Below are 26,434 nucleotides of genomic sequence, written 5' to 3' on the forward strand. Positions count from 1 at the left end.
AATTAAATTTGATAAATGTATTTATTTTAACAGCTATTTACTTTTACAGTTGATCCCAGCCAGACTGAGACAGTAAAGATGGGTGAGATGTTGGCCTCGGCAGCATTCCTCCATATGGGGGACATTGTATCCCTGTATGCCGAGGGCAGTGTCTGCGGCTTCATCAGCACCCTTGGGTAAGTTCTGAGGAGAGAGCAGGTGTTCTCATCAGGTGGTCTGTAAAATATGTTTCGCTATTTTATTTGCTGTTTAATGCCTCTTATGAACCACTGGAACTGGTGTGTATCATCTGTTTTAATATTTTTTAGGCCTTAATCACCCTAGTAGCACACAACATTGATTGAACAATAAAATTGGTTGAATCCAGGCTGATAATCAACATTGAGGATCAACTGACTCAGCATCGATCTAGCACTGAGTTCACATTGATTTTGCATTATACAGGGTCAACTGGCTTTCGACATTGATCCAACATCAATTTCGTGTTGATTTTGTATTGCACTTGATTTTGTCATTGAGATCAGGTCAATTGTGGCTAACAACTACATTGATACTTTGTTTAATCAATGTTATTGTGCTTCGAGGGCAGTTACAGATGTGAGATGATGCTGACTGACCCCTTTTTGCTCTCCCCTACTAGTGAAGTGTCCTGTTTTTTCTTTTTTTCAAGTGATGGTTCTTAGTGTCTGACCATTTATTATATTTAGATTGATTTTTATCTATGATATGGATCTTGAGCTTATTGCCTAAATATCATGGACGAACATATTTTATCTGGACATTGAATGGCGATTAGTAGCCATAGTTTCACTTCCATTAATTTGAGTGTGGAAGGCCAATGATAATATTATGTTCCTGGTCAATATGCATTATGCCACCTTTTTGGGTGGTATTTCTTCTAACTTGTCTGTTTTCTGGTAGTTGCAGAAGACCTGCAGTTAGTTGCAGCAGTTTTGGTAGTTAGACACCAGGGCTGGTGCCTAATCATATTACCTTTGTTGCAAACTGCCATGCTGCCAGTAGGTACAGTCAACAGCAGAAGTAATGTGCGGTTTAAGTCATGGGTATGTTCTGCTTCTGAAGCTTAGGAACGATTAGCCAGACTACAATGAAACTTTGAATGTAGCTTACATGTATCATCACCCTTGCAGCTGCAAGTTTATCTATTGACGTCTTCTTTTCGATCACTCCGCATTTAAAAATCGTCAGTCAAAGCCACCCGTTGAGATTGGTAAAACCGCACATTACTTCAGCTGTGGGCTGTACCTATTGACTGTCAGATTCATGAACCATGATTTAATAAATTCCAACTGTGAACCAAATAAGCACACTTGTTCAAAGGAGGAGTGCATCGATATTTTGCCGCCATGCGGGCCGTTCGCGACGCTGCTGAACGCTCCACCCACACAGATGTTAATCTGTCTGGAGTTCGTTTCCTCCCCGTCAGTTCTCACTCAGACAGGTGCACTCGGTGGGACAGCCGACAGGTGTGCCTCCGTCCCACCCCCACTACCCTGGTCTGGTCCGAGTGACACTTGGGCGGTATCGCCACCGGGACAGGGTGCATTGATCGTGGTAACAGGAAGCATAGGTGGCGGGTGCTTAACGTGATTATCGATCAGCTACCCTCAATCTGGTGACGGCCTGTTGTCAGTGTGGCCAAATTGGTGATGTTGCGGGGAAAGTCACCCCCAATGAAAAGTATAATGACATCCTCAGAAATTTTAAAATTACATCATCATAACGTTTTTGTTGTGAAAGCATACCTAGTGAAGGAATAAAGACTAAAAATGTTCCAATGTACGATTCACACCGTCATACTCGTACTGTCGCGCTTGCAATGTTTTTTCATCTTTGATGACAATATTTGATTTTTTTTTGCTTTCCACCAGAGCTTGACATCAGGTATAGTTTTTCCACATAACTTGTAAAAACTGCACCTAAAATGACACTGAAGACGAGTTTTTTTTTTTTAATAGTGACATCCTCATACGACTTTTTTTATACATCCTCCCCCTAACGCTAAACCAATTTGGCCACACTGCCTGTTGTAGTTAGGAAGATCTTAGGCGTTTGTGGGTCAATGCCGCACAGCTTTAGTTTAGCGTCGGTGACTTGGACTCATTGCTTGGGCTAGGAAGTTGGTCGCCGATGAACGTAGAAGTCCGCCCCTTCCCCTAAGAAATTCAGTAATCATCACCTAGATCGTCCATAAATGGGAGACAAGGTGCGGCAGGAAATTTTCCCTCAGTTGTTCAAGCATACACCCTGTATGTGAATCCATGCCTGGAACCGAATCTGGCCCCGGTCGCGGCCCCTCGGGACCGGGTTCCGACCCCGGCGGTAAATATTTGTCTCCACTCTCGCCGGCCCGGCGCTGTGGGCCGGGACAGGTCGGCAGGCGCCAGCGGACGCAGGGTACTGGAACAATGGAACAGAGGGCAGTCGCTGGACTTGGTGCGGACAAAGCACTCGCTAAGTGCCCGTCGGCCGTCGCTGCGCTGAGTATGCTCTCTCGGGGACAAAGCCATGCATTAGCCAACGGTCATTCGATTACCTGTTCTAATTTCCACATGCAAAGCATCGAGAGCACCATGCCTCGGCACCGAACAGCGGATGGCTGGTCGTGGAGTAGCTGGCTCCCATTTTCATTGCGTTTCTTTCGTTTCGCATGTTTGTCCCTTCGCTCTGGGTCCCGTCCCAAGGCTCGGAGCGTCCTGCGCGGCGCGCTCGCCGTGCCCCGGCGGCTGGCGCGCGGCTCTGCCGGCGGGGCGCCGCATTGTTGGTCGGTATCGCTCCATCGTGCCGCCGACAGTTGGCCTGTTTGCCCTGAAATCGCCCGACGCCGCCGCTGTTTGTTGCCAAAACAGGCGGCGATGGATGGGCTGCGACCTGCGGCGCCGGCGGTGACGGACATGGCTCCATCCCGCGGCCGTGGACGCGCTCAGGGGACCGGTGTCATGGTCTGGGGTTGGGACGATTGAAGTGCACAGGGTCACTGCACCGCCGCTCTCGACATGTCACCTGTGCTCTCCGCCCCTAGCAGGCCTCACGTGCTCGGTCTCCGTTCTTTCTGCTTCTGCCGGTTCTGTGAACATGCTCGCCGCGTTTCACTCCCCTTCTGCACTGTGCTGTGATTGTAGCTTGTCCACTCCGTCCTGTTCCGCTCTTCCAATGTTTTTAGTTCGTTTTATAGCGTGAAGTTCGTTTTAATTTTCCTCCTTGGTGATAGGCAGGATAGGTACCTACTACCTATCATTAACAGTAAACGCTGTTTTAGACAAGACGCATGGTTATGGCCATTATACCCAGTTATTTTTAGTGTCATTTTCTCAGATAAATCAAAACGAGGCTTGCAGTCCATTATGCTTTCATTATTATTTCAAGCAAGCAATCCATCTGGCGTGACCGATTATGGTGGCAATCAGTCACCAGATTCTCGACAGCTGGCATTCCTCCGAAGGTCACAATGGCGCTCAGCGTTGGTTCGTTCAATTACATACAAGTAATGTAGATCTCAACTAAACATGCCAGGCCATAAAGCCGAGCCTTTGCTCAAACAGCCGGATGTCGGGTAGTATTCTCTTTTATGCATTTAAAACATTCTCAGGCTCGGACACTTAGGATTTCCGTTGGATCGGTCGGTTAATCTGCGTTTTTAACTGAGTATAGCCAATCGCACTATGATCTGATTCTTTTGTCTCCTTCATTTTGCCTCATGACATTTCCTCAAGTGCGTTTGCCATCGAGAGCGGGCGATGGCATTTATGCGATCGGGTTCTGTTTGCAATGACTCATAGGCAACAGAACGACCATGAACACTGAACACTGAGCATTGAGCACTGAGCATTGAGCACCGCTGTGAGACCCTTGGGCCGCGCCACGCAGCACCATACATAGGATCCTGCCGGTATACATTGGTCCTTCGGAGTAATGATGGACGGATATTGCAGTCATTTGCTGGTCTGTAGTGGTGATTACGTCCCTCCCCGCGGCGCGGTGCTTTTTCATTAGTGTTGGTCGTTACCACCCGCCCATACCTAATGATAGCGGCGGCAGGCTGTGACTGCAAGCTACAGTAGTTAAATTCATACGTTGGATCGATAACTGTCATAGTAATATTTTCTGGTGAACCGCGTATCCAACACGCCTTTCACAACAGCAAGTTAATGCCAGTCAAGCTAGTGGGCTGTATCATTGCAATATTTTAAATTTTGCGAAGGGAGTTCGAAATTTGAATTCAGTATTTACGAAACACGGCTCCTCTTCTTTAATTAGCGAAAGACCACCAGCGTCGGTAACCAGTAATCGGCCGTTATCTTAGTGTGCGCGTGTGGCGCCCATCTGTCCAGCTGACCAGACAATCGGAGCACCGTGCTATCGGTGTGCTCCGTGCAGTACTGAGTGCCGCTGCGGCCGGTCCGGTTCGGTTCGGTTAGACTCCGCCGTAATGAGGTGGCGCAGGGCTAACGAGCCTGCCGGCGAGCCTAGAAGACGAGACCGGTCCGGTCTGGGCGGGGTCGGCGTCGTACGGGCGGAGGGGGGGGGGAGCGTGCAGTTGCATCGGGCCGGGAGGGGAGAGGGGCGGGGAGAGATGGCATCGCCGGGCTGTAAAGAAACTGACCGGCGCCCCGCTGGGTCCGGTCTGAACCTTCGGCACCGTGGCCGGGCCGGTTTATTTGGCCTCCCAGTGTATGTTTTGATTAGCCCCGGGTGTCGCGTCCCCAGCCGTGTTTTGCATACTGGGAGGGGATGCGAACACTGGGCGGATAATCAGAATTCATCACAACTCGATGTCAAAATATTTCCATTGGTGACCACTTCGAAGTTCAATGTTTCTTTTCGTTCTGGCACTGTGGCAATTTCTGCCAAAGCGTCGCACGTGAGGGTAACTGACACAGCTGTGTGAGCTACCTTCGTGCTTCGTGTCGCGCTGACACAGCACTGACACAGTGTGCCACTGCTGAGATCAGCGCTGTACCGACCCTGCCCCGGAGGTGTGCGCGCTGCTCAGGCCACCTCCCCGGAGACAGTGCCAATGTCGCCGACTGTCTGCGGCGGCCCGATACCATCGACCGAGCCCCGGCTCCGTGTCCCGTAGCGCCGATCGCGCCCCCGGTCCGCTCTGACTCACTTCGCTCCGCTCTGTCTCACTTTGCTCTCCTCTCTCACGTCCTCTGCCGTCTCGAATCCCGTTTTACGCTGTTCTGTCACGTTCTATCGTGGTCAGTACCGCGAAACCCTACCCCTTATTGTCCGTTAAAAGCAGTGTACACAGTCGCGGTACTTCACTGTCACAATTCTGACCCGCATGCTGATGTGCATTGTCGCCTGAGGATCCTCTTTGCGAATAGCTGGCATTTCTATCGAAAGTGTGCCAAAACTCTAGGTAAACACACGTAAAGGTCAAGCTACACGGGACACTTTTTCGGTTTTTGATTTTTCGGTTTTTCGCTTTTTCGGTTCGATTTATCGCTTTTTCGCGTCGGTTTTTCGTTTTTTCGATTTATCGCTTCGTGACTTGAGTTTTTCGAGTTTGTTTGATTTTTGTACTAAAGCACGCGCTGGTTGCAGTTTTGCTTAGGGTTTTCAGTCAGTCTCTTGTCTGTTTTACCAGTAGGACATTGTTTATATTCATTTTATCTGTTTTTGTAATAGGACATTGGTTAATAAAGTTAAAACATTCGACATTGGACATCGTTAATAGAAGTTTAGTAGCATGGATGAACAGATTTTGCGGCTGCTACTGCTACGCCGACTTCGAAGACGCCAGGAGCGTTCGAGGCGATGGTGTTGGGTCCGCCCGATACTGCTCCGTCGGAACCAGGTCGGCGAGTACCATACCCTTGTTCAGGAGATGCGGAATGCCGACCCTCGTGCTCACCAGCGGTACTTCCGCATGAGCGCTGATGACTTCGACGAACTTCTGGCTTTGGTGTCAATGACAATCGAAAAGGAACAGACAAACATGCGTGAGCCAATCTCACCTGGCGAACGTCTCGCCGTCACACTTAGATACCTGGCAGTGGGTGGATCCATGAAGTCTGTGGCGGAATCGTACCGAATTGGATACGCCACGATTCGCAAGATAGTTCCAGAGGTGTGCTCGGCCATCTGGTCGGAACTCGGGCCAAGGGTGCTGGCCTTCCCTGGTCCTGACGACTGGAGGAAGATGGCTGAGGAATTCGAGCGTCTCTGGCAGTTTCCAAACTGCTCAGGCTCGGTGGATGGTAAGCACGTAATGATTCAAAAACCACCCAACAGCGGCAGCATCAACTACAACTACAAAGGCTTCTGCAGTGTGGTGCTGATGGCAGTGGTGGACGCGCACTGCAGGTTCAGTTTTATAAGCGTCGGTGGAAACGGCCAGGAAAGCGACGGCGGAGTCTGGTCAGTCTGCGAACTGGGAAAGATGCTGGAAGACCAGCTGAATGACGGACCTGCAGTGCTGCCCAGACCCAAGGCGCTGCCCGGCACGGACATCGTCGTGCCGCACGTGCTGGTGGCTGATGAAGCCTTTCCCTTGCGTCCGTTCCTGATGCGCCCATTTCCTGGCTCTCAGCTTACTCCTGCTCGACGCATCTCAAACTACCGGATGTCTCGCGCTCGGCTGACATGTGAGAATGCCTTTGGTATCCTAGCCCAGAGATGGCGGATCTTTCGCGGACCCATCGGGTGCGATGTTCCAGCTACGAAGCTCATGGTGCAAGCGACCTGCGCGCTTCACAACTTCTTGCGAACCAAGGACATGGCACGCCAGGAAACACGGCCTGGCAGCTACAGCGTACCTGGAGCCGATGAGCGCGGTGAGGTGGCAGGTCTGGTGAACATCACCAACCCAGGCACAGCACGCAACCCTACCAGACAGGCAGTTCAGGTGCGCAACGCCTTCGTGGACTACTTCAACGGCGTGGGCAGCGTGCCGTGGCAGCAGGCACGGGTGGATCGCGCGTCAGGCCGCTGACTACCCACTAGCACCAGTGCCAGGAAACACGGACTGGCAGCTACAGCGATACTGCCCAGTGGCACCAGTGCACCGGCAGACTGCTTCAGCCGGCGTGTCCGGCCCTGAAGTTCAGCCACATACCGAGGCAAAAATGAATTGCGCAATGCGCATGGGAGTTGATAAGTTATGCTTGGGAAAATACATTTTACCTGCATTGATCTGAGCATGTTTTATCCCACGCCCAGATCAAACTTAGCACATCCTGTGAAGGAAATCGGTCCAAAACTTTGAGCAGGGACAGGAGCATAAAGACAATTGGAATTTGACCATGACATTGTACCGGTTTTTCTGACGACCTAACCCAAGGTCACCGGACCTGAAATTTTCAGGTCATATGCAGTTGCTCCATAGGCTGTGCCAAATTTGGCGGCGCTGCGCGCCGCCGTTTTTACGCTATCTTTGAAAAACCTTAGGGGGTCGCATCGACCCCCCCCCCCTGCCAGGGCGAGGGTTAATATCGGGGACCAGTTGCTGTGTCTTGTAACGAAACACATGCTCGTTTTTACGCGAGGTCCTAGCTCAAGTAGGGGCGAAACAGAGAGGGGGGTCATATTCCCCTCGGATGGGCCGTATGTTTAAAACCAATAGATCCGACGAGAGTCAAAAACGAGTGTATTTTCTGCATCTCCTGATGGTCATCTGACACCTAACATCCGTTTATGTACATAACGCATTACAAGGAAGGTACCAGTAATTATAAACCGTGACATTCAACTAGCAACGATGCAGATTAAAACGCTTCTCCGCACAAAACAAAGCTCGATGATTCAAGACGTTTTCCATAAAGGAACGAACCCACATGTTCAACCCACATGTTTCGCCTACCCGCTCAGAATGCGGAAAATCGCTTCCCTAGCATCTTTGGCTGACTCGGCATCACGGTTGTCTAGCTCAGCCAGCACGTACTGCGAAAAAGTAGCGTTTACGGATTTCGCAGCGTTCCTTGACTGCACCATCTCCTCCAAGATACGTTCTTCGACCGACTGTTCTGTAGTCGCTGAAGGCGCCCGTCGTTTTTTGCCAGGGGTGATCCGCTGCTGTTGTTCCGGCTGCTGCTGCTGGTTAGTGGGAGCTGCGGCCTGGCTGGCTGAGAAATGCTGTAGCAGCTCCTCTACGTTGCTGAATATTTGAGTTTCAGTTACGACGGAGCATGTTGACTGGCTGCTGACTGCTGGCCAGGGGCGGATCCAGAAAATCTCCAAGGGAGGGGCCATTAGAAACCAGGAGGCCCCCCCATAATCCCACCTGTTGGAGGCCCCATCTTCCCACTTGTTGGCCCCCCCCCCAAAAAAAAACTGCGTCTATTGAGCTTATCTAGCTGTTCAGGCAACATCTCAACATCTGTGCAGGCTTGGAGGCCCTCTGTGCAGGTTAGGAGGCCCTGTAAAAGTGGTCATCTCTGTGAGTATAAGAGACCTCCAAGTTATGAAAAGCTTTTCCAATCTTCTAACAAAGAAGTCTTCTCAGCTAGTCTTCTAAGAAATAACTAAGTGGGTAGGTTAAAAAAAAACTCATCGGATTTCGGCCACTTTATTTTCAGGAGGCCCCCTTTTCAATTAAAGCTTGCAGTCAAAAGTGATTACACATAACATTTTTTCCGCATATACGTCAAATTTTGAGAATTGTTACCTTTGGAGGCTCTACCGTTGACTTAAAATCAAATTTGAGAACATCACCAATGAGAACTTTTAAAGAGCTATCGATGAAAACTTTGATAGAGCTATTCTATGCGCTTTTCTGCGGCATTGTATTCTGAAAGATCTTATAGCGAGCTATCTATTGCCTTTTACCGTGTCTTTCTTGCTCGCTTACTTTCCGAGATAATCTGGTGTGGCCAAATAGCCCCCCCCCCCCCCCACCCCCACCATGGCGAAGCTGGCTGAGAGGCCCACCGGGGCGCGGGCAAGGGCGCGGGTTATCGTTTTGGAGTTTGGAAGGTTTGGAAGACAGTTGCATTTAGTTGAAATGAGTAAATCAAAATATTGAAATGACTGAATCTATGCAATGTGCCTACACTTGATTTTTTCCCTTGCGCAGCGACCGTCCCCAGATTGTGTTGTATTTACCTGTCATCCCACTTGCCGATGCGACACGCCTCCATACTAGCTCCTTCTCAGCGCGGCGCAGATTGTATAATTTGCTCCGCTTGTCCCATAGGGCTGGGACACTTCGAACGCACTCGAGCAGAGTCTCTATGCCTGAGGAGACCGGCCGACATGCCAGATTAACATCCAACTGACACCGTTTTGATTTATAGCCGGGAAGTGTAGCACCAACTTTACCAATTATGATAGCTAACTATAACTAATAGATGTAAAAAAAAAAAATCGAAGGAAGAATATTAATAGACAAAACCTACTCACCTTCATCGAAGACACCTGCTGCCGATGCCACCTCTTCTTCAGCTCCAACTTCTGCATCTTGATCCATTGTCAACAGCGATAGGTGAGATAAAAAATAATGTGCCTATGACACATTTAATTTCTGCGGGTACGCTGATGCCAAACTTAGCAGTATCAACACCAACAGGTATGAATTACTTGTTAACACCGAAGAACAATATTGAGACAGTACGGCCTTGGACTATAGATACTTTTTTATTCTAAAAACTTAAAAAGGAATAACGCGTGCATAAATCTCGCGCAATTTACCACTCGCCAATCCTTTCACGTGGATAATACGTAAACTGAAATGTTGTGTAGTATGTCGTAAATATGCATAAAAAAGTTTATGTAGTAAATAAATTCCTTCCTTTCCATGAATGGTACCTATCAAAATGTGACTCGTCAGAAACATGCATCAGTATTACCACATCGTCACGTGCTGAAGCCGAAAAACTGATTGTCGATCCAAACTTTTGGGTTGGACGAGTGCCTTGGGACGAGTCGCTTCGCTTTTTCGCTTTTTCGATTTTTAGAGTCGCTTTTTCGCTTTTTAGTCGTTTTTTTCGATTTTTCGCGTCGCTTTTTCGAGTTGCTGATTTCGTTTTTTCGGTTTCGCTGCCGTGGAGCTACACCAATGTTATCAAGTGAAGTTGATCGTCTACTGAAGCCGAAAAAGCGAAAAAACGAAACGAAAAACCGAAAAAGTGTGCCGTGGAGCCTGTACTTTATCTTATCTTTATCTTATCTTATCTTATCTTATCTTTTATATTGCTTATCAGTAATACTACAGATGCCAAATGCAAAGACACATACAGCGAAATAGCCGTGGAACTTGTGCCTTTTCTTACTTATGGGGAGTGCGAGCATAGTGAAGTGTAAGTTGGTCAGACCATCCGTCGTCTATCGGTCGGCTTCGAAATTCGTATGTTGGCCGTCCGTCCATCCGTCGGTGGTTTGTAATTGTGGCCCGTCCGTCCGTCCGTGCGTCTGACATCTGTCCGTCTGCATGATTGTCTCGCTGGCTGCAGGCGTGTCATCCGGTCATCCGGCACAGCCAAGTCATTTCCCTTTATTTTCCCTCATATTTTCCCTATTAGCCGCCGCCAGGCGCGCCTGCCGCCACCAGACAATCTATCCCGAGCCCGAGCGCGCCGCCGCTGCCGCGGGGTCGTCCCTGGATAAACAGAATATCGACTCCATCGATCCCCGGCACCTCTGCCCCTTCTCAGGCGTCCTGAATAGACGGATGAAAGCGGAAACGGCAGCGAGAGAATGCAGGAATGACGGATTCACCCATAGGCAGTGGTCTATGGTTCACCACATCGCCTTTGAAAGCTCTCGCTGATCTCACTGGGACTTATTTACTTACCCAGTGTATCTGTCCGTCGCTGCGTGCGCGTAGTGTTTGCATGGTTGACTGTGCGCGTGGGTGGGCGTCTATCGCATGGCTTCCTGTTCGATAATCAGGTCAGGTATCGAGTGACTGCCGGCCCGGACGTGACTTGGCGTAAGGTGACGTGATGGGATGTAACGCAATGGGATGTGAGCGGATGGACTCGGCCCCGACAGTAGGACGCCGTCTCAGCGTTCACCACATAACGTGGACAGGCAGCAGCTATGACTGGTGAAAAATGCCAGCCACAGTGTCTCAGATAACCGGTGTCGCTTCCTCAGTCATTTGCTGCCGGAACACCTTCCGTCCAGGCCACGGGATGTTGTGCCGCACTCCGGGCTGTGTAAGCTCTGGATCCAGGACGGATGGCCGCCTTTGAGCCCAGACTGGGCGCCAGCGATGGAGCAGTGCCCTCCCTGACTGCAGAACACCCCGCCCGCGCGCGGTGGCTCAGAGTGCAGAACACCCCGCCCCCACCTGGCTGACGCCGCAGAGCCGGGCGGCGCCTTCCGTGAGAGCGGCGTTCACGCGGCCTCATCAGAGGGAGAGAGACGGCACCATCATCAGAGGCGGGCCGAACGATAACAAACGATCCCGGCCGCGATACCCACCGTCCCGGTCAGCTCCGGCCGACACGGAGCTGCGGACGCCGGCGGTGATCGGCTCACCTGGGTCCTGTCTGCATGAAACAAAGCTACCTACCTGGAAACGTGCCGAAACGGAAACGGGAAATCACCAAAACTGACATAACCTTCACAGAGCCCCACGCTAGGCAGGCGAACATAGCGCGAAAGCCGTGTGGGATTGCTTCCTTATCATTAGCTCACTAGTCACTTGACAAACACAGCAATGCAGGAACTCCCTGTGACGGATGCGCCCACCTGGCTCAGTGAGTCCAGTCACTAGGACAGATGGGAAACCACCGCTCCGGGAACAGGCCGTCTCTATTCCGGGCCGCGCCGCGTCACGCCCGTCGTGCCGCGCGACTTTTGTCTGCCGCTCTGGGACGGACGGCCGACTGCGGATCTGTGGCAGATCTGTGCGCCGGGTGGGCCCGGAGATCCGCATCTGGTGTGGATCTCAGACAGGCAGAGCTGCGGAGAGCGAGAGTCGGCCGAATGGGCTTGGGTGCTGCTGCACCGTGTGGAGATTGAGAGTCGGTGTACTGGTCCTTTGTGGACCTGGTGCCACGCTGGGTCGGCTCTGTCGCGGGATGGTGCTTGACTGACTGATCATGACAACGTTTGCGGCATATGCCAAAGCGCGGACTTGCTGTAGAGACAGCTGTCTGATGCTCGCCGTTGTGCACGATGTGATTGATAACTTGCATTGATAAGCCAGGTGCACGTGAGGTCCCGGCTAAATCCAGTGACCTGTTAGTACTGGACGGGTCAAACGGCCCTGGCAAGCGACGAGCAGTGCTTGATGATAGTGTGCGTGTGATGGACCAGGCAGGCAAATCGTCTAGAAAATCATAAGCCATTAGTCGCATTGGCTCCTTACTCGGATGGGGTCACGGATAGATGTCGAATCATCGGGCCACAGACCAGTTGCAAAACAGGGATAGTGTCTTCTCTGACTTACGCATCAGGAATCTGGCTGGTAAATGTTCCTTCAGCCGTCAGTGTCTCCAGAAATACCGAAACGAATCGCCTTAAGTCGAGCTCCCTACCTACCATCCCCTTCTACAACTCTGAGCTCGCTCTGCATATTGGTTGTGAGCTAAGAATATCTGTCCGTCTTCGGAATCGGATTGGTGATATATGTGGTCCGGATTGTCTGCTACCGTCGCTACCAATCAAGATGCAGCGTCCATTTGTATAAGTGTTATGGTTAAATAGATTGTTTCTGTGCAGCCGTCCATTTGTATTAGTACATATTTATAGTTGGAATTCGATTATTTCCACATTCTTTTACATACTCCCAAGTCTCAACTCATCATGAGCGGAGCAGATTTTGCCCGACATGTGAGTCATGCAAGTATGCCTATTTATAAGGCGTAAATGGCCAGTGCAATCTGGATTGGCAATGGCCAAAGTGCCTACCAGCGTCGATCGTCATCTGTCTGTCTTGTCTCACCCGAGTTGACGTCTAGATCTTTTTGCTTCGACGTGATCTGACCTGACGCCGAGCTAGTCGTACCTGAGCTGACCTGCTCTGACCTGACCGTAGGTATGTGATGGCGCCGTGACCTAACCGTATGTGACCTGTCGGGCAGGCTGGTGGATGACCGCTGCGTGGTGCAGCCGGACGCCGGCGACCTGCAGTTTCCGCCCAAGAAGTTCCGCGACTGCTTGTTCCGCATCTGCCCGATGAACCGGTACTCTGCGCAGAAACAGTTCTGGAGCGCCGCCAAACAGGCGGCCTCCGGCACGGACACGTTCATGATCAAACGACTGCACGTGAGTACCAGAACATGGAGTGGGTGCGGATGAGTAGGCGTAACTACGCGGTGTTTGTGTGTGTGTGTGTGTGGGGGGGGGGGGTCCAGGGCTACGCAAAGAGAAGGTAAAACGGGAGGAGACATTGCTGATCTCTGGAATCTGGGCTGTCAGAATGGCTAGCACTCTGCTGTTCGCAGCAAATATTCAATTTGTGCCATACCGCATCATGCAATATATTTACCGACTAGCGATTCGGTTGAGTCGTTCCACCACACCATGATCACCATATTTTCGCAGTCATAACCATCTTGTGGTCCGAAATAGGGATGCTCTTGCTCACGAACCTGCCACATTCATCATTTACGGATCATTCACAGCATTCATCAATGCTTAACTATGAAAGCTCAGCACAGGAAACGGTCACGGTCAATGGACTGGTATTTCACTCCGTTCTCATGATTCAACTTGTATTTATGGCGAGGATGACTGCATTTCCCAGTCATTGACTGCATCTCCCACTGTCCGCGTGGTGGCCGTCTTTGGGCCCGGCCCGCCTCCCGCAGTGGCTCAGATTTTGATCTACCGCCCGCCCCGTGTGTTAGGCTCGCTGTATGTAGAGCGAGATCTGACCGTGCTACCGTGCGGGGCGTGCGCGGCTGTGGACGGCACTGGCGCACCCCGGGAGGTCAGGCGGCTATGGACAGTAGCCGTGGGTGGCCGGACCCCGGAGAAAGGAGGGATGCGGTGCGTCGGATGTCTGTGGGGCGGAGTATGGGGCGGATTTCCGTGTCGGATGGGGTGGTGGATCGCCAGGCGGCTCTTCTGCCTCGCTGAATTCCCCACCAGCCGCTGCTGAGTCGTATAGGACTATGTGGGTTTGCGGTTCGGAGCATAGTGCCAAACGGCTCCTTCTGTCGTCTGGCGTCCCCTGCGACTCCGTCTGGCTCCCCCGCGACTCTGTCTGGCGTCCCTTATCGTCCGCTCGCCCGACCCTGCCTCCGCCTGCCTCCGCCCGCCGGGCCAAAAGGAGCGTGACGCCGTTCATCGGTAACCACCGACCGGCGCCGTCTCCGTTACGCCGCCTGCCGCCGTGACGTGACGTCTGGCCGTCACGGGCGGTCCGGGAAGTGACGCGTCACGCGGTAACTCGGGCTCGGTCCGTCTCTGTGACCGTTTCCCGGCCCTCCGTCTGCCGTGCGGCTGCCGTGCCTCTCCCACTGTCTGCCGGTGTTTTTCCTGCCGAGATGCCGCTAAGTGCGTCTCCGCTGCCATGGCAACGGACGTTGTTTCGGCCGGCACACGCGTCGGAAACAAAAACCACGGCCGACTGAACACGGTTTTTGTACACATGCGCACGGGAGCTCAAATTGGCTTCTTTTGTCACCTTTGTGTTCACTCGTGTTCGGGGATGCATCTCATTTTTGGATGTTGATGAGTTTTTGTTTATTGAGGTATTTGCTCTCCATTTCATCATCCCAGTGTAGCTCGTATAATGCAAGGGAAACTGCCCATTAACACTCGTCGGTTTACCCTTCACGAAAAGTGTTGGATTCTGTGTGCCTGGCATCGTGTCAATGCTGTTACCAGTTCACCCTTCTGAGTAACTGCTGCCCCATTGACCCTTATTGTTCGTGGTACCCCATATCGGCCGCCACCGTTCAGCGCTGCACCTCTCGTCACGATCCGCCCAAGTTCAGCTAGCGACGGGAGACGCACACCTATCTAATCCGGCGCACTACCGCCCAGCTATGCCATTGAACGCTATCGGAACCGCTATCTCGCGGATTAGTGAATCCCTCTGCTGGGCGGGCGGGGTCGTGCTGAAGAGGGGAGGGCACGGGGGCTGACTGACAGGTCAGTTTATGGTGCCTGATGCGGCGGAAGGTCACAATGGGTCCACTCCGCTCCCGTGCCCTCTACGTGATACGGGGAAGGTCACAGAGAGGTGAGGTCGGTCGCACACCTACCGAGGGCAACGCTCGATAACTCCGCCGAGGCATTCACCCACTTCCCACCGCTCGGCCGATCTGCCACTTGAGTCACGGCCGGCCCATCTCTCTATAAAACCCTAACGACCCTCCGCGGCCCCGCCTATTATCCCAGCCCTGCCGAGGGCCGCAGTGGGTCTGTTTGTGGGTGGTTGCGTCACCGCGGCCGTTCCCAGGACGGCGCGGTGAGGCGGTGCGTGCTCGCGGGGCGGGGCCGGTCGTACTCGAGCTCACCGGGCCACGACTGTGACCCGGCGGCGCGGCGACCCGCCGAGGGCCGAGACGGAGCGGGACCGATCGGTCCGCTCCGCTCCGCTCCGCTGACGTCACAATGGCCCAGACGCGCGGCACAGCCAGACAGACAGACAGACACACACACAGACAGACAGACGCATAGACACTCTGGCAGACAGTTATACAGACAGACATAGTTACATGCCAATGGACGAATGAACGGACTTCCCCATGTCTCTGCGCTGGTTCTTTGTTTCCTACTTTATTCACAAGCATGTATTTTTATATATTACTGACCGGGCCGACGAAATTATTTGGAAACGAGGTTTGCAAAATTGACGGAGGCCCGAGTGCGGAGCACGAGGGCCGGAGTCAAATTTTGCAAGCCGAGTTTCCAAATAATTTCGTACGGCTTAGGTCAGTAAGATTTTTCCTACATGCCGCATGCCTATTAAAACGTTTTGACAGGTTTTGGTGACTTTTATACAATTGTTTTGTCCATAATTTCCTAACAATGATTGCGCTACTGCTGTGGTTAAAGCTTTGAAGGAAATCCATAGAAGAAAATGCATCAAAATACCTGACTTCAAACGGAATCGTCTCTGAAAATATTAACTCAGAATGGCACAACAACTGGATATCCAAGGAACATAATACATGAATAATTTGCCACGACATAAGAACAAGAAGATGGCATAATATTCCAGCTAGTGATTTAACGTGAATTTTCCAGTGCTCTTACAAGAATCTTTTTTTTATTTATGTAATCGTACTTTGTTGATGCCCTATGGCTAAACTTTCGTGAAATACATTATATTTTCCATATTTTACATGTTTGTTTCGAGGAAAGGACTACAACTGTCAAATAATAACTCAATAACTTAGGCCCAAGGTATCAGTGGACATATCAAACGAAGATAAGACAACAAGCGATAACGAATTTCGATTATAATTTCGGCTTTGTAACCAATACAACATATTTCAAAACCCTTGATAAGCAGAGCAGATATTTTTTACCAAAAAATGTTAGTTTTCTAATTTTACGCGGCAAATATCATGCAATAATGATGTCAATTATACATTCCCTGTCAATTATACCCCTGGGCTAATGCGATAAACTGTAGTTAAGAGGTCATTGCCCTGGGCAGTAAACCCGGGCAGTAAACTTTTGTTTCCTGCCCGGCCTATCAAATAGCATGGCATTTTGACACCGACAGTTTCTTGGTCATAGTTTTACTGCCCGGCTCGTGCTGTGCTTAAGACATATCCCGGCATGTAGGAAATTCCAATTCGTGAGTGCGTTAGCACTCTTCACCGAGAATATACTGTCTACCCGACATTCTGCAGCTCTGTGCGGCCGACATCCCCCGTCGGTCAGAAGGTCGTGACCCGCCGGCGGCATTCTGATCGGCCGAGTGGCCAGCCGGTAATGGAATGGGAGTGAACTCATTGATCATGCCCGCGGAGGTCGTCCGCTGGAATTTGGAACTGTCGTCCTGTCCTGATGTATTGGGCTATTCCTGTAGTCGGAGAGCCGGCCTGCTGGTGAATTTCTCGGGAGGCAGACCGGTTTGGTATATATGTGGCGGCCGTGCCAGTGTGGGACGTTTTGAGAGGACGTGGAGGAGTCTACATATAGACGGGGGACTGAAGCTTGGCGGTGTTTGGGAGGAGACAGGACTGGAGGTTGGAGAAATCTAATTCGCTCTTTTTTAGAATTGCCACCAAATCGAGATTGATAATTCTGTCACTGTTGATAATTCTGTCACTTTTGTGGCATTGGCATTAGATGTGCCTGTATTCTGCAGCATCATCTCCAACTTCTTGTCTTCTCTCGACTTGCAGATGTCTCGCTCCAATTTCTCCAATTTCTCATTTCTCGCGTATTTCCAAGTCATCGTGCAATCCTTTCTAAGAGAGCCTTTTTTCGCCGGTAGCCACCTTTCCACATTTATGCACTTTCTCGCCGCCCATCTGCAATGCGGAATCGTTCCGCCACCCAGCTGCAGCGCAGGAGGAAGGCGCCGCGGCTGGTGCTTTCAGTTCTCATTAGCGCGGCATTCCGACCCGCTTTTGTGGCGTTATGTCGGCCGTTTGTTACCGCAACGTCGGCGTAATCAACCACCGGGCTTTACTGTTTGCTAATTAGTTTCATTAGCCAAATAGAGCAAGCCATGCATATTCATACGTGCTTGGTGGCCCACCCTACTCGGGATTGGTGTAGTGCACCTGTTGAACAGCATGTTTGAGATCACTACACTACACCTGTGCGTGATGGATGCAGGACTTGAAAAGTCTCCCTTGACGGAAACTGGCAAGCTATTTTTTGTTCTGGACTGGCCTGACCTGCCAGTGACGCGGCATCTGTAAGAGCTCACGACGCCTGTTTCACCTGTCCCTACATGGCCCGCCAGACTGCCATCCTGTCGGTGAGCGAGGCAGCAATGTTTGCAGGGCGGCGTGCCCCCGCAGGGAGTTCCCACAGGCCGGCACTGGGTAAGCCATCCTGCACCGTTGCCCCGCGCCGCTCAGTACAGCAGTGTGCTGGTGGCCGACCCGACCGGTGGTGACCCGAGGCAGTTCCCAGGCGTCATAGCAGCACCGACTGGCGTGCTCCAGTGCGCCCTCCGGCCAGGGACGGGTTGAGGACGTATTCCCTGCTTAGAAAGTTCTGCTAATTAGAGGATAGAGCCCGGCTAAACGCAGGAAGGAGACGCTGCTTCGTCGGTCAAAGTACCGCTCGGCGCTCTACCGGATAGGGACGCTGCCCCCACCGCCAGGCGCCATGTGCCGCTAATGGCGTCCGTACCTCATGTCCCTTCTACGATATGCTCCAGTCAGGCCAGGAAGCTGGCCGGTATCCTCACGCTTTATCCTAGTCGCCTCTGAGCCGGACCGTGGGGCGGCTGTCCGTGCTCTGGGGACGGCCCGGGCGGAGCGGCTGGGTCGCGGTCCGCCGCCGCAGCCATTTACTGATGGGCCGCGGTATGTCGGCCTGCCAGGCGAGCGCCGCTACCATCAGTCACGGCGGGCGGGACCGGGGCGGGGCGGCGCGCCGCACCTGATGGTCGGAGGCGGCACTGACTGCCGGGGCTGAGCAGCGCGCTGTGCCGGCCAGTGCGCCGTGCCGGGTCGGTCACTCGGACTGCGGAGACCAGGGACCGGGGCGAGCGCCGGTATCAGCCGCAGCTGAGACCGCGTGGCACTACCCGTACTAACTGGCGCTAAGGTGCTCTAACACCCACTGATGTTAGATTCGAGACGTCCCAGCGGCCAACGCTACCATCTATCCCAATGTTAAGGCCAATTAGGGTTGTAATGCTAACGCGGAGCGAGGGTTTGCTCACGGCTTACCAGTGGCTGTCGATTAGGGCGGTGGCTAAGGCTTAGCGGGGGCTGCCTGGCTGGCGCCCTGCAGCCGCCGCCTAACCCGACCGTGCTTCCGACAGGTTGTGAGAATACGGCGATCGCTTTGATTGATGGCGCTATTAGAGTATTATCGCTGAATTTGCCAGCGTAATGTCGGGCGATTTGGGTGTTCCCAGCCATTATATGTCGGGTGAGGGTGAACCGTTTTGGCTATCTGATATTCACATGATCTATATGATGTTCATGCACTGGTTTTATTATGGCAGGTTCCATTAAATGAGGGGCCCTTTATTCCAGGCCTTGCTTATGATGCTCAGGCCACATTATTTCAGCATTTTATGCATCTTATTTTATTAATAAGCTGCACACGAGATACGGTTATTTTGATAAGACGCTCATGTTATTCCTCATTGTGCAGAGTTATGCACCCAACAGTGTATGGCATGCTGCAAATATGCTGCGATTGATCTAAATGCTCCTAAAATATGCACATATTAGTTCTTATCAATCACGAATGAGGCAAAATTGGCCGGTACCCCCGGGAGGCCAGACAAGAGCACGAAAAGCCAGTCCGAGCCAAACATGTAAACACTACATTAAAACTCGGCATACTTTCGCTGCCGCCACGGAATGCTGCCGTCGGCCGCTGCCGCTGCGCGGTCCGATTGCCGTGTTTGTCCGGCCGTGCCTTGTCCCCGCTCGTGCTGCCCCCTCCCCCTCCCCCGCCGCCCCCGGTGTCATGGGCGGCTCGTGGCGGGCCGCAGCTGGCAGATTACCGCCGCATTACGCCGCCGCACTGACGGATTACGCCGTGTCAGCCGCTGATTTACGCCCCCGGCTCGGCGGACTGTGGTCGCGGCTGGTGGTCGGTAATTCGCAGACTGACTGGCGCTGTTTGACCCAGGACGGGATGGGGGGGGGGGGGGGAGTGGTGGAAGGATAGCGGCACGCGCTGCCGGAGCTGAGCGGATAGACACGCCTCAGACAGCACCTTGGGCCAACAATACGAAACGTGTGCTCAAGGCTATCTCGCTTTGCGGGTGCCCAAAGCTGAATAACTGTCGTCTATGAGGATTTGTTATAATCGAGACTGAGCCCTGCTGATCAGCTCCACATGCCAATACTAAGCACTGCTCAACGTCAAGCCGAGTCCCATATCCCCTGAGGAGTTCCCCGTTGCGCTAACCACTGCCTCAGAGCTGCGGTTGTTGACGGGCCGTGGATTACCGAATACCGATGGATCCAAATATGGTGACTGCGGCGCGAGCCGGATACTGAGCCGGAGCGAGCCTGTTCACGGCTGTCCGGCGTAAAACCGGGTGGATATTGATAACTTATTTTGTACATTATGCCATTTTCTGGCGGTATGTTTCGTACTTGTAAACTCTAGACGATATACCGCAGCCGCATTGTTATGACGGCCCCGACTCAGAGCATTTCACATGTCAGATGTTTGCGTAGGTACTCAAACATTTCAACTGCAACGAATCGCTATTGTTGTCCGCTTTTCACTCATCGGCATCGCGATGCGCCGAGCTGAGCTAAGCCATCGCGACAAACATTCTGCAGGCTGCTGTTAGCTGCAGAGCTCAAAGCTGCCTTCTGAGCTCTGCTCTGAGTAACGCTCAGCAGCCGTTTCCGTCTGCTGCTCACTGTTTCTGATGGCTCAGCACCACCCTATATCCTCAGCCGGAGCCGGCTAATATGATTGGGAATCCACCTGTACCGGTTCGGGGAGCCGCTGAGCGGATTTACTCAGCTGCCGACTGACAGACTGCACTGTCCTGCCTGCGCCACATCCGCCACACCACCGCTCCCAACCGGAATTGACCAGCATCGAGCCGTGTTCGGCGGTCATCGGTAAAAGTGCCGCGTCCAAAAGGCAGCGGGCTCGTGCGGCACGTGGTGACGTTGGCTGACCGTGGTGGGTGGAGGCAGGAGGGAACGGGTGAGCTAGACCGTACGTCAGTCTGGTTCATAACGAGTTATTGCTGGATCGCCGCTCGTGTTGAAATGGAACGAATTATCGTTCATTCGCAGCTGTTTCAGGCTAGATTATCCTCCTGAGTTATGGCCAGCGGAGTTCGGCCTGAATCATTCGTATGCTCATTCTTTATTTCATTCCTCCGCAAAGTTGGCCCCATGAAACTTTCCCGGGACCTTTCGCGCTAGCTAGCAACGTTCTTATGCTAATGACACGTTACACAAGTCGGGGGGGGGGGGGGGGGGCGGAGGGGCTGGTATAGCTATCATTGCCGATGGATTGCTGTGGTTCGGCGAGTGACAATGTTGAGGAACTGGTCCGGTCTATCTGTCGGCTGAGGAGTCGACGAAACTTGATGGACTTTGACATTATCCGGGCATGTGGAACGCATCTGGGTCAGTTTGGTGTTCCACTGTGCCCACCTCCTGTTCATGCTATTGTGTCTGGCTGCTCCACAGCAGACGTTAGGTGTCAACTGTCAAACAACTGATGTCTGGCGTCACACAGCTGACGTTCGGTGACAGTCTGTCTCCCCTCCGCGGATGGGTCGCAGCTGTCTGTCAGCGGGTGGCTGACAGTCTGCTGACAGTCCCCCAGCATCGCTGACAGCCGTCGGCGGGCGGCAGGTACACGTGTTCCGGTTCAGACTTTGCTGTTGTCGGTTTGGAATTCAAGTTTTGAGTAAAAATTTGATTCTCAAATGCCAGAGGATGCGTTTTAAGATGTAAACAAAACGTGCCTGGACTGCCTGACAAGTGAAGATGCACGGCCTGGATCAGATGGCGGATATTGATTAACGACACGACAGCCCCAATAAGAGGTAAACACAGACACCAACCGTGCTCCCGGCTCTGACATGTGTCATGATAGCCGATACATCTCGGCAGTCAGTTTTTCCACTACAGCCAGCCATCTCTCCGCCATTGCTCGGGTGTTGAGAGCAGCCCGCTCGTCAGCAGCTGACACCGGGCGGCTATCGTGCACCTCCCTCCCCACCCGGCCTTGGTCTGCCCCCCGGGCCGGGCCGAGCGCCGCTCCTCGGGGACGCCTCTCTGGGCCGGCACCGAGCTGCCGTGACACGCGACACCGCCCCCACTCACTGACCATTACCACTGGTACCGCGACGGGATGATAGGACTCCCGACAGCGCTGGTCGGAGGCTGTCACTGTCGGGAGCGCCGGCAGAGTGTTTGTCTTTAATCCTTCAACCGGACTCCACCGGCGGTTTATTATTAAGTGCGAAAAACAAAAACAAAAATGATGAACCGTACTCAGCAGAACAAATGTAACAAGTGAAAGAGTGCGAATCGATGGCGTTACCATTGAATATGGCACAAGGAATGTGGACAGTTAGTAGTGTTAGGGGGACAAAATGTTAGATATTAGTGTTAAGGATAGGCATTGGTAACGCCATCAAGGTTTTAAACAGCATACATGGTGCGAAGTTAAATTATGCAAATATGAAAAGAAACAACAACAGCAAAAACATGATATACTGCATTGCTGATCCGGAATGATCAACGCATATCACCAATGTTCCTGCCCCTGACAGCCGCCAGGGGGCGCAGTCTGGGCCGCCGTAGCCGTCCCTAGCAGCGTCAACGGCGTCAGCAACCGCCTGAGCAATCAGCCCAGGCGTCAGCAGCCGGTGCCTCCGGAGGCCGGCATTCTCCTGCCAGCCGCCATCAGCGCCTTCAAAATCAGAAAATCAGCGGACCCGTTCCCGCCCCGGACAGCCACCGGGGGGGGGGGGGGGCACCTGGGACGCCGCAGTCGCCTGCAGCAACCTCAACGACGTCAGCAACTGCCCGAATCATCGACCCAGGCGCCAGTAGTCAACGGCCCAGGAGGAGACCAGCATTCTCCTGCTAGCGCCATCAGCATCTTCAAAATCGGCGGAACTGTTCCCGCCCCGAACAGCCATCGGGGGGGGGGGGGGGGCTGCCGCAGTCGCCCGCGACAGCCTCAAATGCATCAGCTGCCCAAATAACCATCCCGGGCGTCAGCCAGCGCCCCAGGAAGCCGGCATTCTCCTGCCAGCCGTCATCAGCGTCTTCAAAGTCAGCAGACTTGTTCCAACCCCGGGCAGTCGCCCGAAGGGGGGAGGGGGGTCCGCCCCATTCGTAGTTGCCCGCAGCAGCCTCTACGACATCAGCAGGCGCCCGAACAACCATCCCGGGCACCAGCCAGCGCCCCAGGTGGCCGGCATTCTGCCAGCCGCAATCAGCGTCTTCAGGGTCAGCAGACGTGGTGCTGGAACAGGTATAGAATGGACATTAGGAGAATACTAGACAAGTTTAACTTGGGAAAATAAGCAGGTATGGTGTGTGGAACTGTGAATCAAGTGGCTATAACATAAGAGTAAGATATTCATAACTTTTCATGTTAAACACGAAAAATACGCACAAGGCATGTAAACTGAGTAGGTACGAACAAAACAAGGCAAAACAAATCAGACTCCGGATCATTTTTGATTGCTTTAAAGTTGGGGACATCATGAGGTGTGGTAAAGGTCACAAGTTTCCCGAGGCCACACCCCATAGATGTACTTATATCATGACAAAAGCTTTAACATTAGCGAATACGCGGTGGTGCTAAAGGTGAAAGAGAAAATGCCCTGTCTCTGCAATCACCAAAATGATGAGTGTTTATTTTCATAAATCAGTAAGTGTCAAAAAACAAGATCTTGATACATCTCTTGAAAGACGCTTTCGACAATGGAATGTTTCTGATGTTGGGTATCTTAGACGCTATGAGGTTATTCCATAACAAAGGCCCCCTATAAAATAGTACAAATTGGCGGTAGTTAGTTAAACGGTAGTTAGGTGTTCTGGCACCTGAGCTCCCAGGGATGGATTCATTAAAATGTTTGACATTCCTGGCCGGTTGATTACTTTCATTTAAAGTAAACTTTGCAAGTGGTCGCGGGAGACGTTCAAACAGATAGTCATGCATGATGAGTAGGATTTGGTATTTGATTATGTCACACAGTTTGAGAAGCTTTAGGTCACGGAAAAGTGGTGACGTGTGGGACTGTGGACGAGCACACGCTAGTAAGCGTATGGCGCGTTTTTGAATGGTTATAAGAGGCTTCAAGTTAGTTTCATAATTCGAGCCCCAGATAACGGCACAGTAGGACAAATGTGGCAGGATTAGTGCGTTATATAGTAAGAGTAACAGAGTTTTATTCAGGTAATAATTAGCCCTATGTAGTATTCCAAGCATTCTACTGCAAAGTCCTGCAACCTTTGCTATGTGAGACTTAAACTTCAAATCATCATCGATCAAGAGACCAAGGTACTTTACAGTACTTGATTGTTTTAAAAGAGAGTTCATCACAGGTATTTGAAGTTCAGTAGCCCCATTTTCATTGTACATCTGGTAAATAGTTTTAGTTATAGACAGTGATAGCCTGTTGGCATGCAGCCAAGTACATATTTTGGGGAATGACTTTGAAATTTTAGTTTGTAGCTCGTGTAGAGTTGGGGCAGCATACAAAAGGGCTGTATCATCAGCAAATAAAAGGATTTTTGCCTCTTCACAAGCCTGGGAAAGGTCATTAATGTACAAAGTGAACAGTAGAGGGCCTAATATTGAGCCTTGTGGGACCCCGCAGGAAATAGGCTTCTCGTCTGAGACAATATCATTGTATTTAAGCCTATGAGAACGTTGACTGAGGTATGATTTTAAAAGATTATGCGCGATCCCTGTGATGCCGTATCTGGATAACTTTTTCATCAGGATTTCTACATTTACAGTATCAAAAGCACGGGCCAAATCCAAGTATATACAGGCTGCTTTGTTGCTGTCAGCTAAGTTAGCCGTCAAAAAGTCATGTAGAATAGCAGCCGGCATATAGGTGGAATGACCCGAGCGGAAGCCAAATTGGTGCTCATAGAGTACATTATTTTCACTAATAAATGAAATAAGCTGAGTATACATGATTGTTTCCAGGACTTTGGAAAAGGTAGGCAAGATCGAAATTGGCCTATAGTTTGAGAAAACTGTTCGAGCACCTGCTTTGAAAATAGGGGTTATCAACGCTTGTTTATTGTGTGTCTCACCGGGAGGTGCCGAGTGTCGGCAGACCGGCGCGTGGCTCGAGTGGCTCAGGTGTCTGTAGTTCTTGGTGATGTTGCGAGCATTGTCTGCTGTAGTAGGGAAAAGGCTGCATGTCATTGTTCCGTTGATGCACTCGACCTACAAAGAACGTAAAAACGGCATCGAGAGGGGATTTAAATCTGACTGCGATAAGTGACGTTTCAACTCTATCTCTCCCATCACATTACCGGGAAATGTGACTGGCGATGAGCAAACTCGTCGATGTTTTCCACTAAAAGCAACCATCTCGCACCAACACCTGTTCCGTTTCCGAATTCCGACACATAGTGACAAACATGTATTATTCGTTAGGTACGCATTTCTGCCCGTCACGGCAGCGGCGACCGTGACCGTGGCTATTGTGACTCGTAATTGTGGTTCGTGGTCGGGGTGGCGTGGCCACGACCGGTCGGCCCTGACGACGGGGCGGTGAGAGGCCCGTGGCACGTGCGACGACAACGGGTGGGAGGGAAGGGGCACCGCGGCCGGTGGGAGGAGCATTGTGGTGGGAGGGAGGGACGCGTGGAGCCATGGTGAGACTGTGCAATGTGCACCCGTATGGCGGCACCGTTTGGTAAATGTGGAAGTGTTAGGTGCGAGCTGGGGCAGCTTTCTATGAGAGAAATTTATGAAGCGAGGGAAATGAACATAGTAGCAGACGCGCCTCAAAGACCTAATAAACAAATTGAGCTGTGTTATCATCCCCCGTTGACCACGGTGTCGTCGACTGCTGCGGGTCGGAGCGGTGAGCTGCCGTGCCCACCTGCTGCGTTACCGGCCTGTTAGTACGGAGCCGTAAATCGTCCACAGACGGGTGGCGGTGAACTCGGGCGGAGCCTCGAATACAGCCCCCTCCCCCGCCCCGCATCACTGCCAGACAGTCTGCAGTGGTTCCACCGGCGGCTGAGGGACTGGACTGGCTCCCACTTGGGACCGCGGTACGAGCTGAGGCTCCTACATATGTGACGTTTTAAAATTCATATTGCGGCACGGACTAAGTGGAACTCGGGTGCCGTGATTATTTGTTCGAATGACATTCATGTTTGCGTGTGGGTTTGCAAGGCCACCTGGATTGTAATAATTGCACATAAAATGTGTGAAGTGGTCCGGATGGTGTTCATCACTCCCAGAGTTGGCAGGCATTCCCGTCCCGTCCACTGAAGTCGCTGCCTACCGACACAACTGCCTAGTGCCTTCGAAGTCTGGCCAGTGGGTACTGACAATGACAACTTCTGGCTGTCGGCGCAGAGCGACCAGTTTCAACCAGACCCGACCAGCCCAGACCAGACTCAACCTGACCTGACGAGACCCCGCTGAGTGTCGGACGCCGCGGGGTCCCGTCGGGCCGCCGCGGGGTTCCGTCGCCCGTCGCCAGCCCCGCGCCGCCCGCGGCAGGTCGTGTTACCTGGCTGCGCCGCCGGCTCCACGGCACTCGCCGTTCACCTGGCGGCGGCCCCAGCGGCGCCGGCCGACCTTTGGCCCCCGTCCGGTCGTCTTTATTAGGTACAGCACACGACTGCCGACCGGGCGGCGGGGAGGGCCGTCACACAGTTACACGGCCACAAGCGGACTCACCCGGTGGTGCTGTGGC

The 26,434-nt window shown here is 52.3% G+C and overlaps 1 protein-coding gene across 1 annotated transcript in view; it reads left to right on the forward strand.

Annotated features, from left to right (window-relative positions):
• Positions 1–26,434, forward strand: part of LOC122391924 (inositol 1,4,5-trisphosphate receptor-like) — a 50,005-nt gene that overhangs the window by 637 nt on the left and 22,934 nt on the right. Inside the window, exons 2-3 of the mRNA XM_043386266.1 lie at positions 50–176; positions 13,002–13,185. Of these exons, the coding sequence (XP_043242201.1) occupies positions 79–176; positions 13,002–13,185 (282 nt within the window). The 5' untranslated portion in view covers positions 50–78. The remainder of the gene's footprint in view (positions 1–49; positions 177–13,001; positions 13,186–26,434) is intronic.

The sequence above is a fragment of the Amphibalanus amphitrite genome, unplaced genomic scaffold, assembly GCF_019059575.1.
Source record: "Amphibalanus amphitrite isolate SeventyFive unplaced genomic scaffold, NRLGWU_Aamphi_draft 000462F_arrow, whole genome shotgun sequence".
In the NCBI taxonomy this organism is placed as follows: Eukaryota; Metazoa; Arthropoda; class Thecostraca; order Balanomorpha; family Balanidae; genus Amphibalanus; species Amphibalanus amphitrite.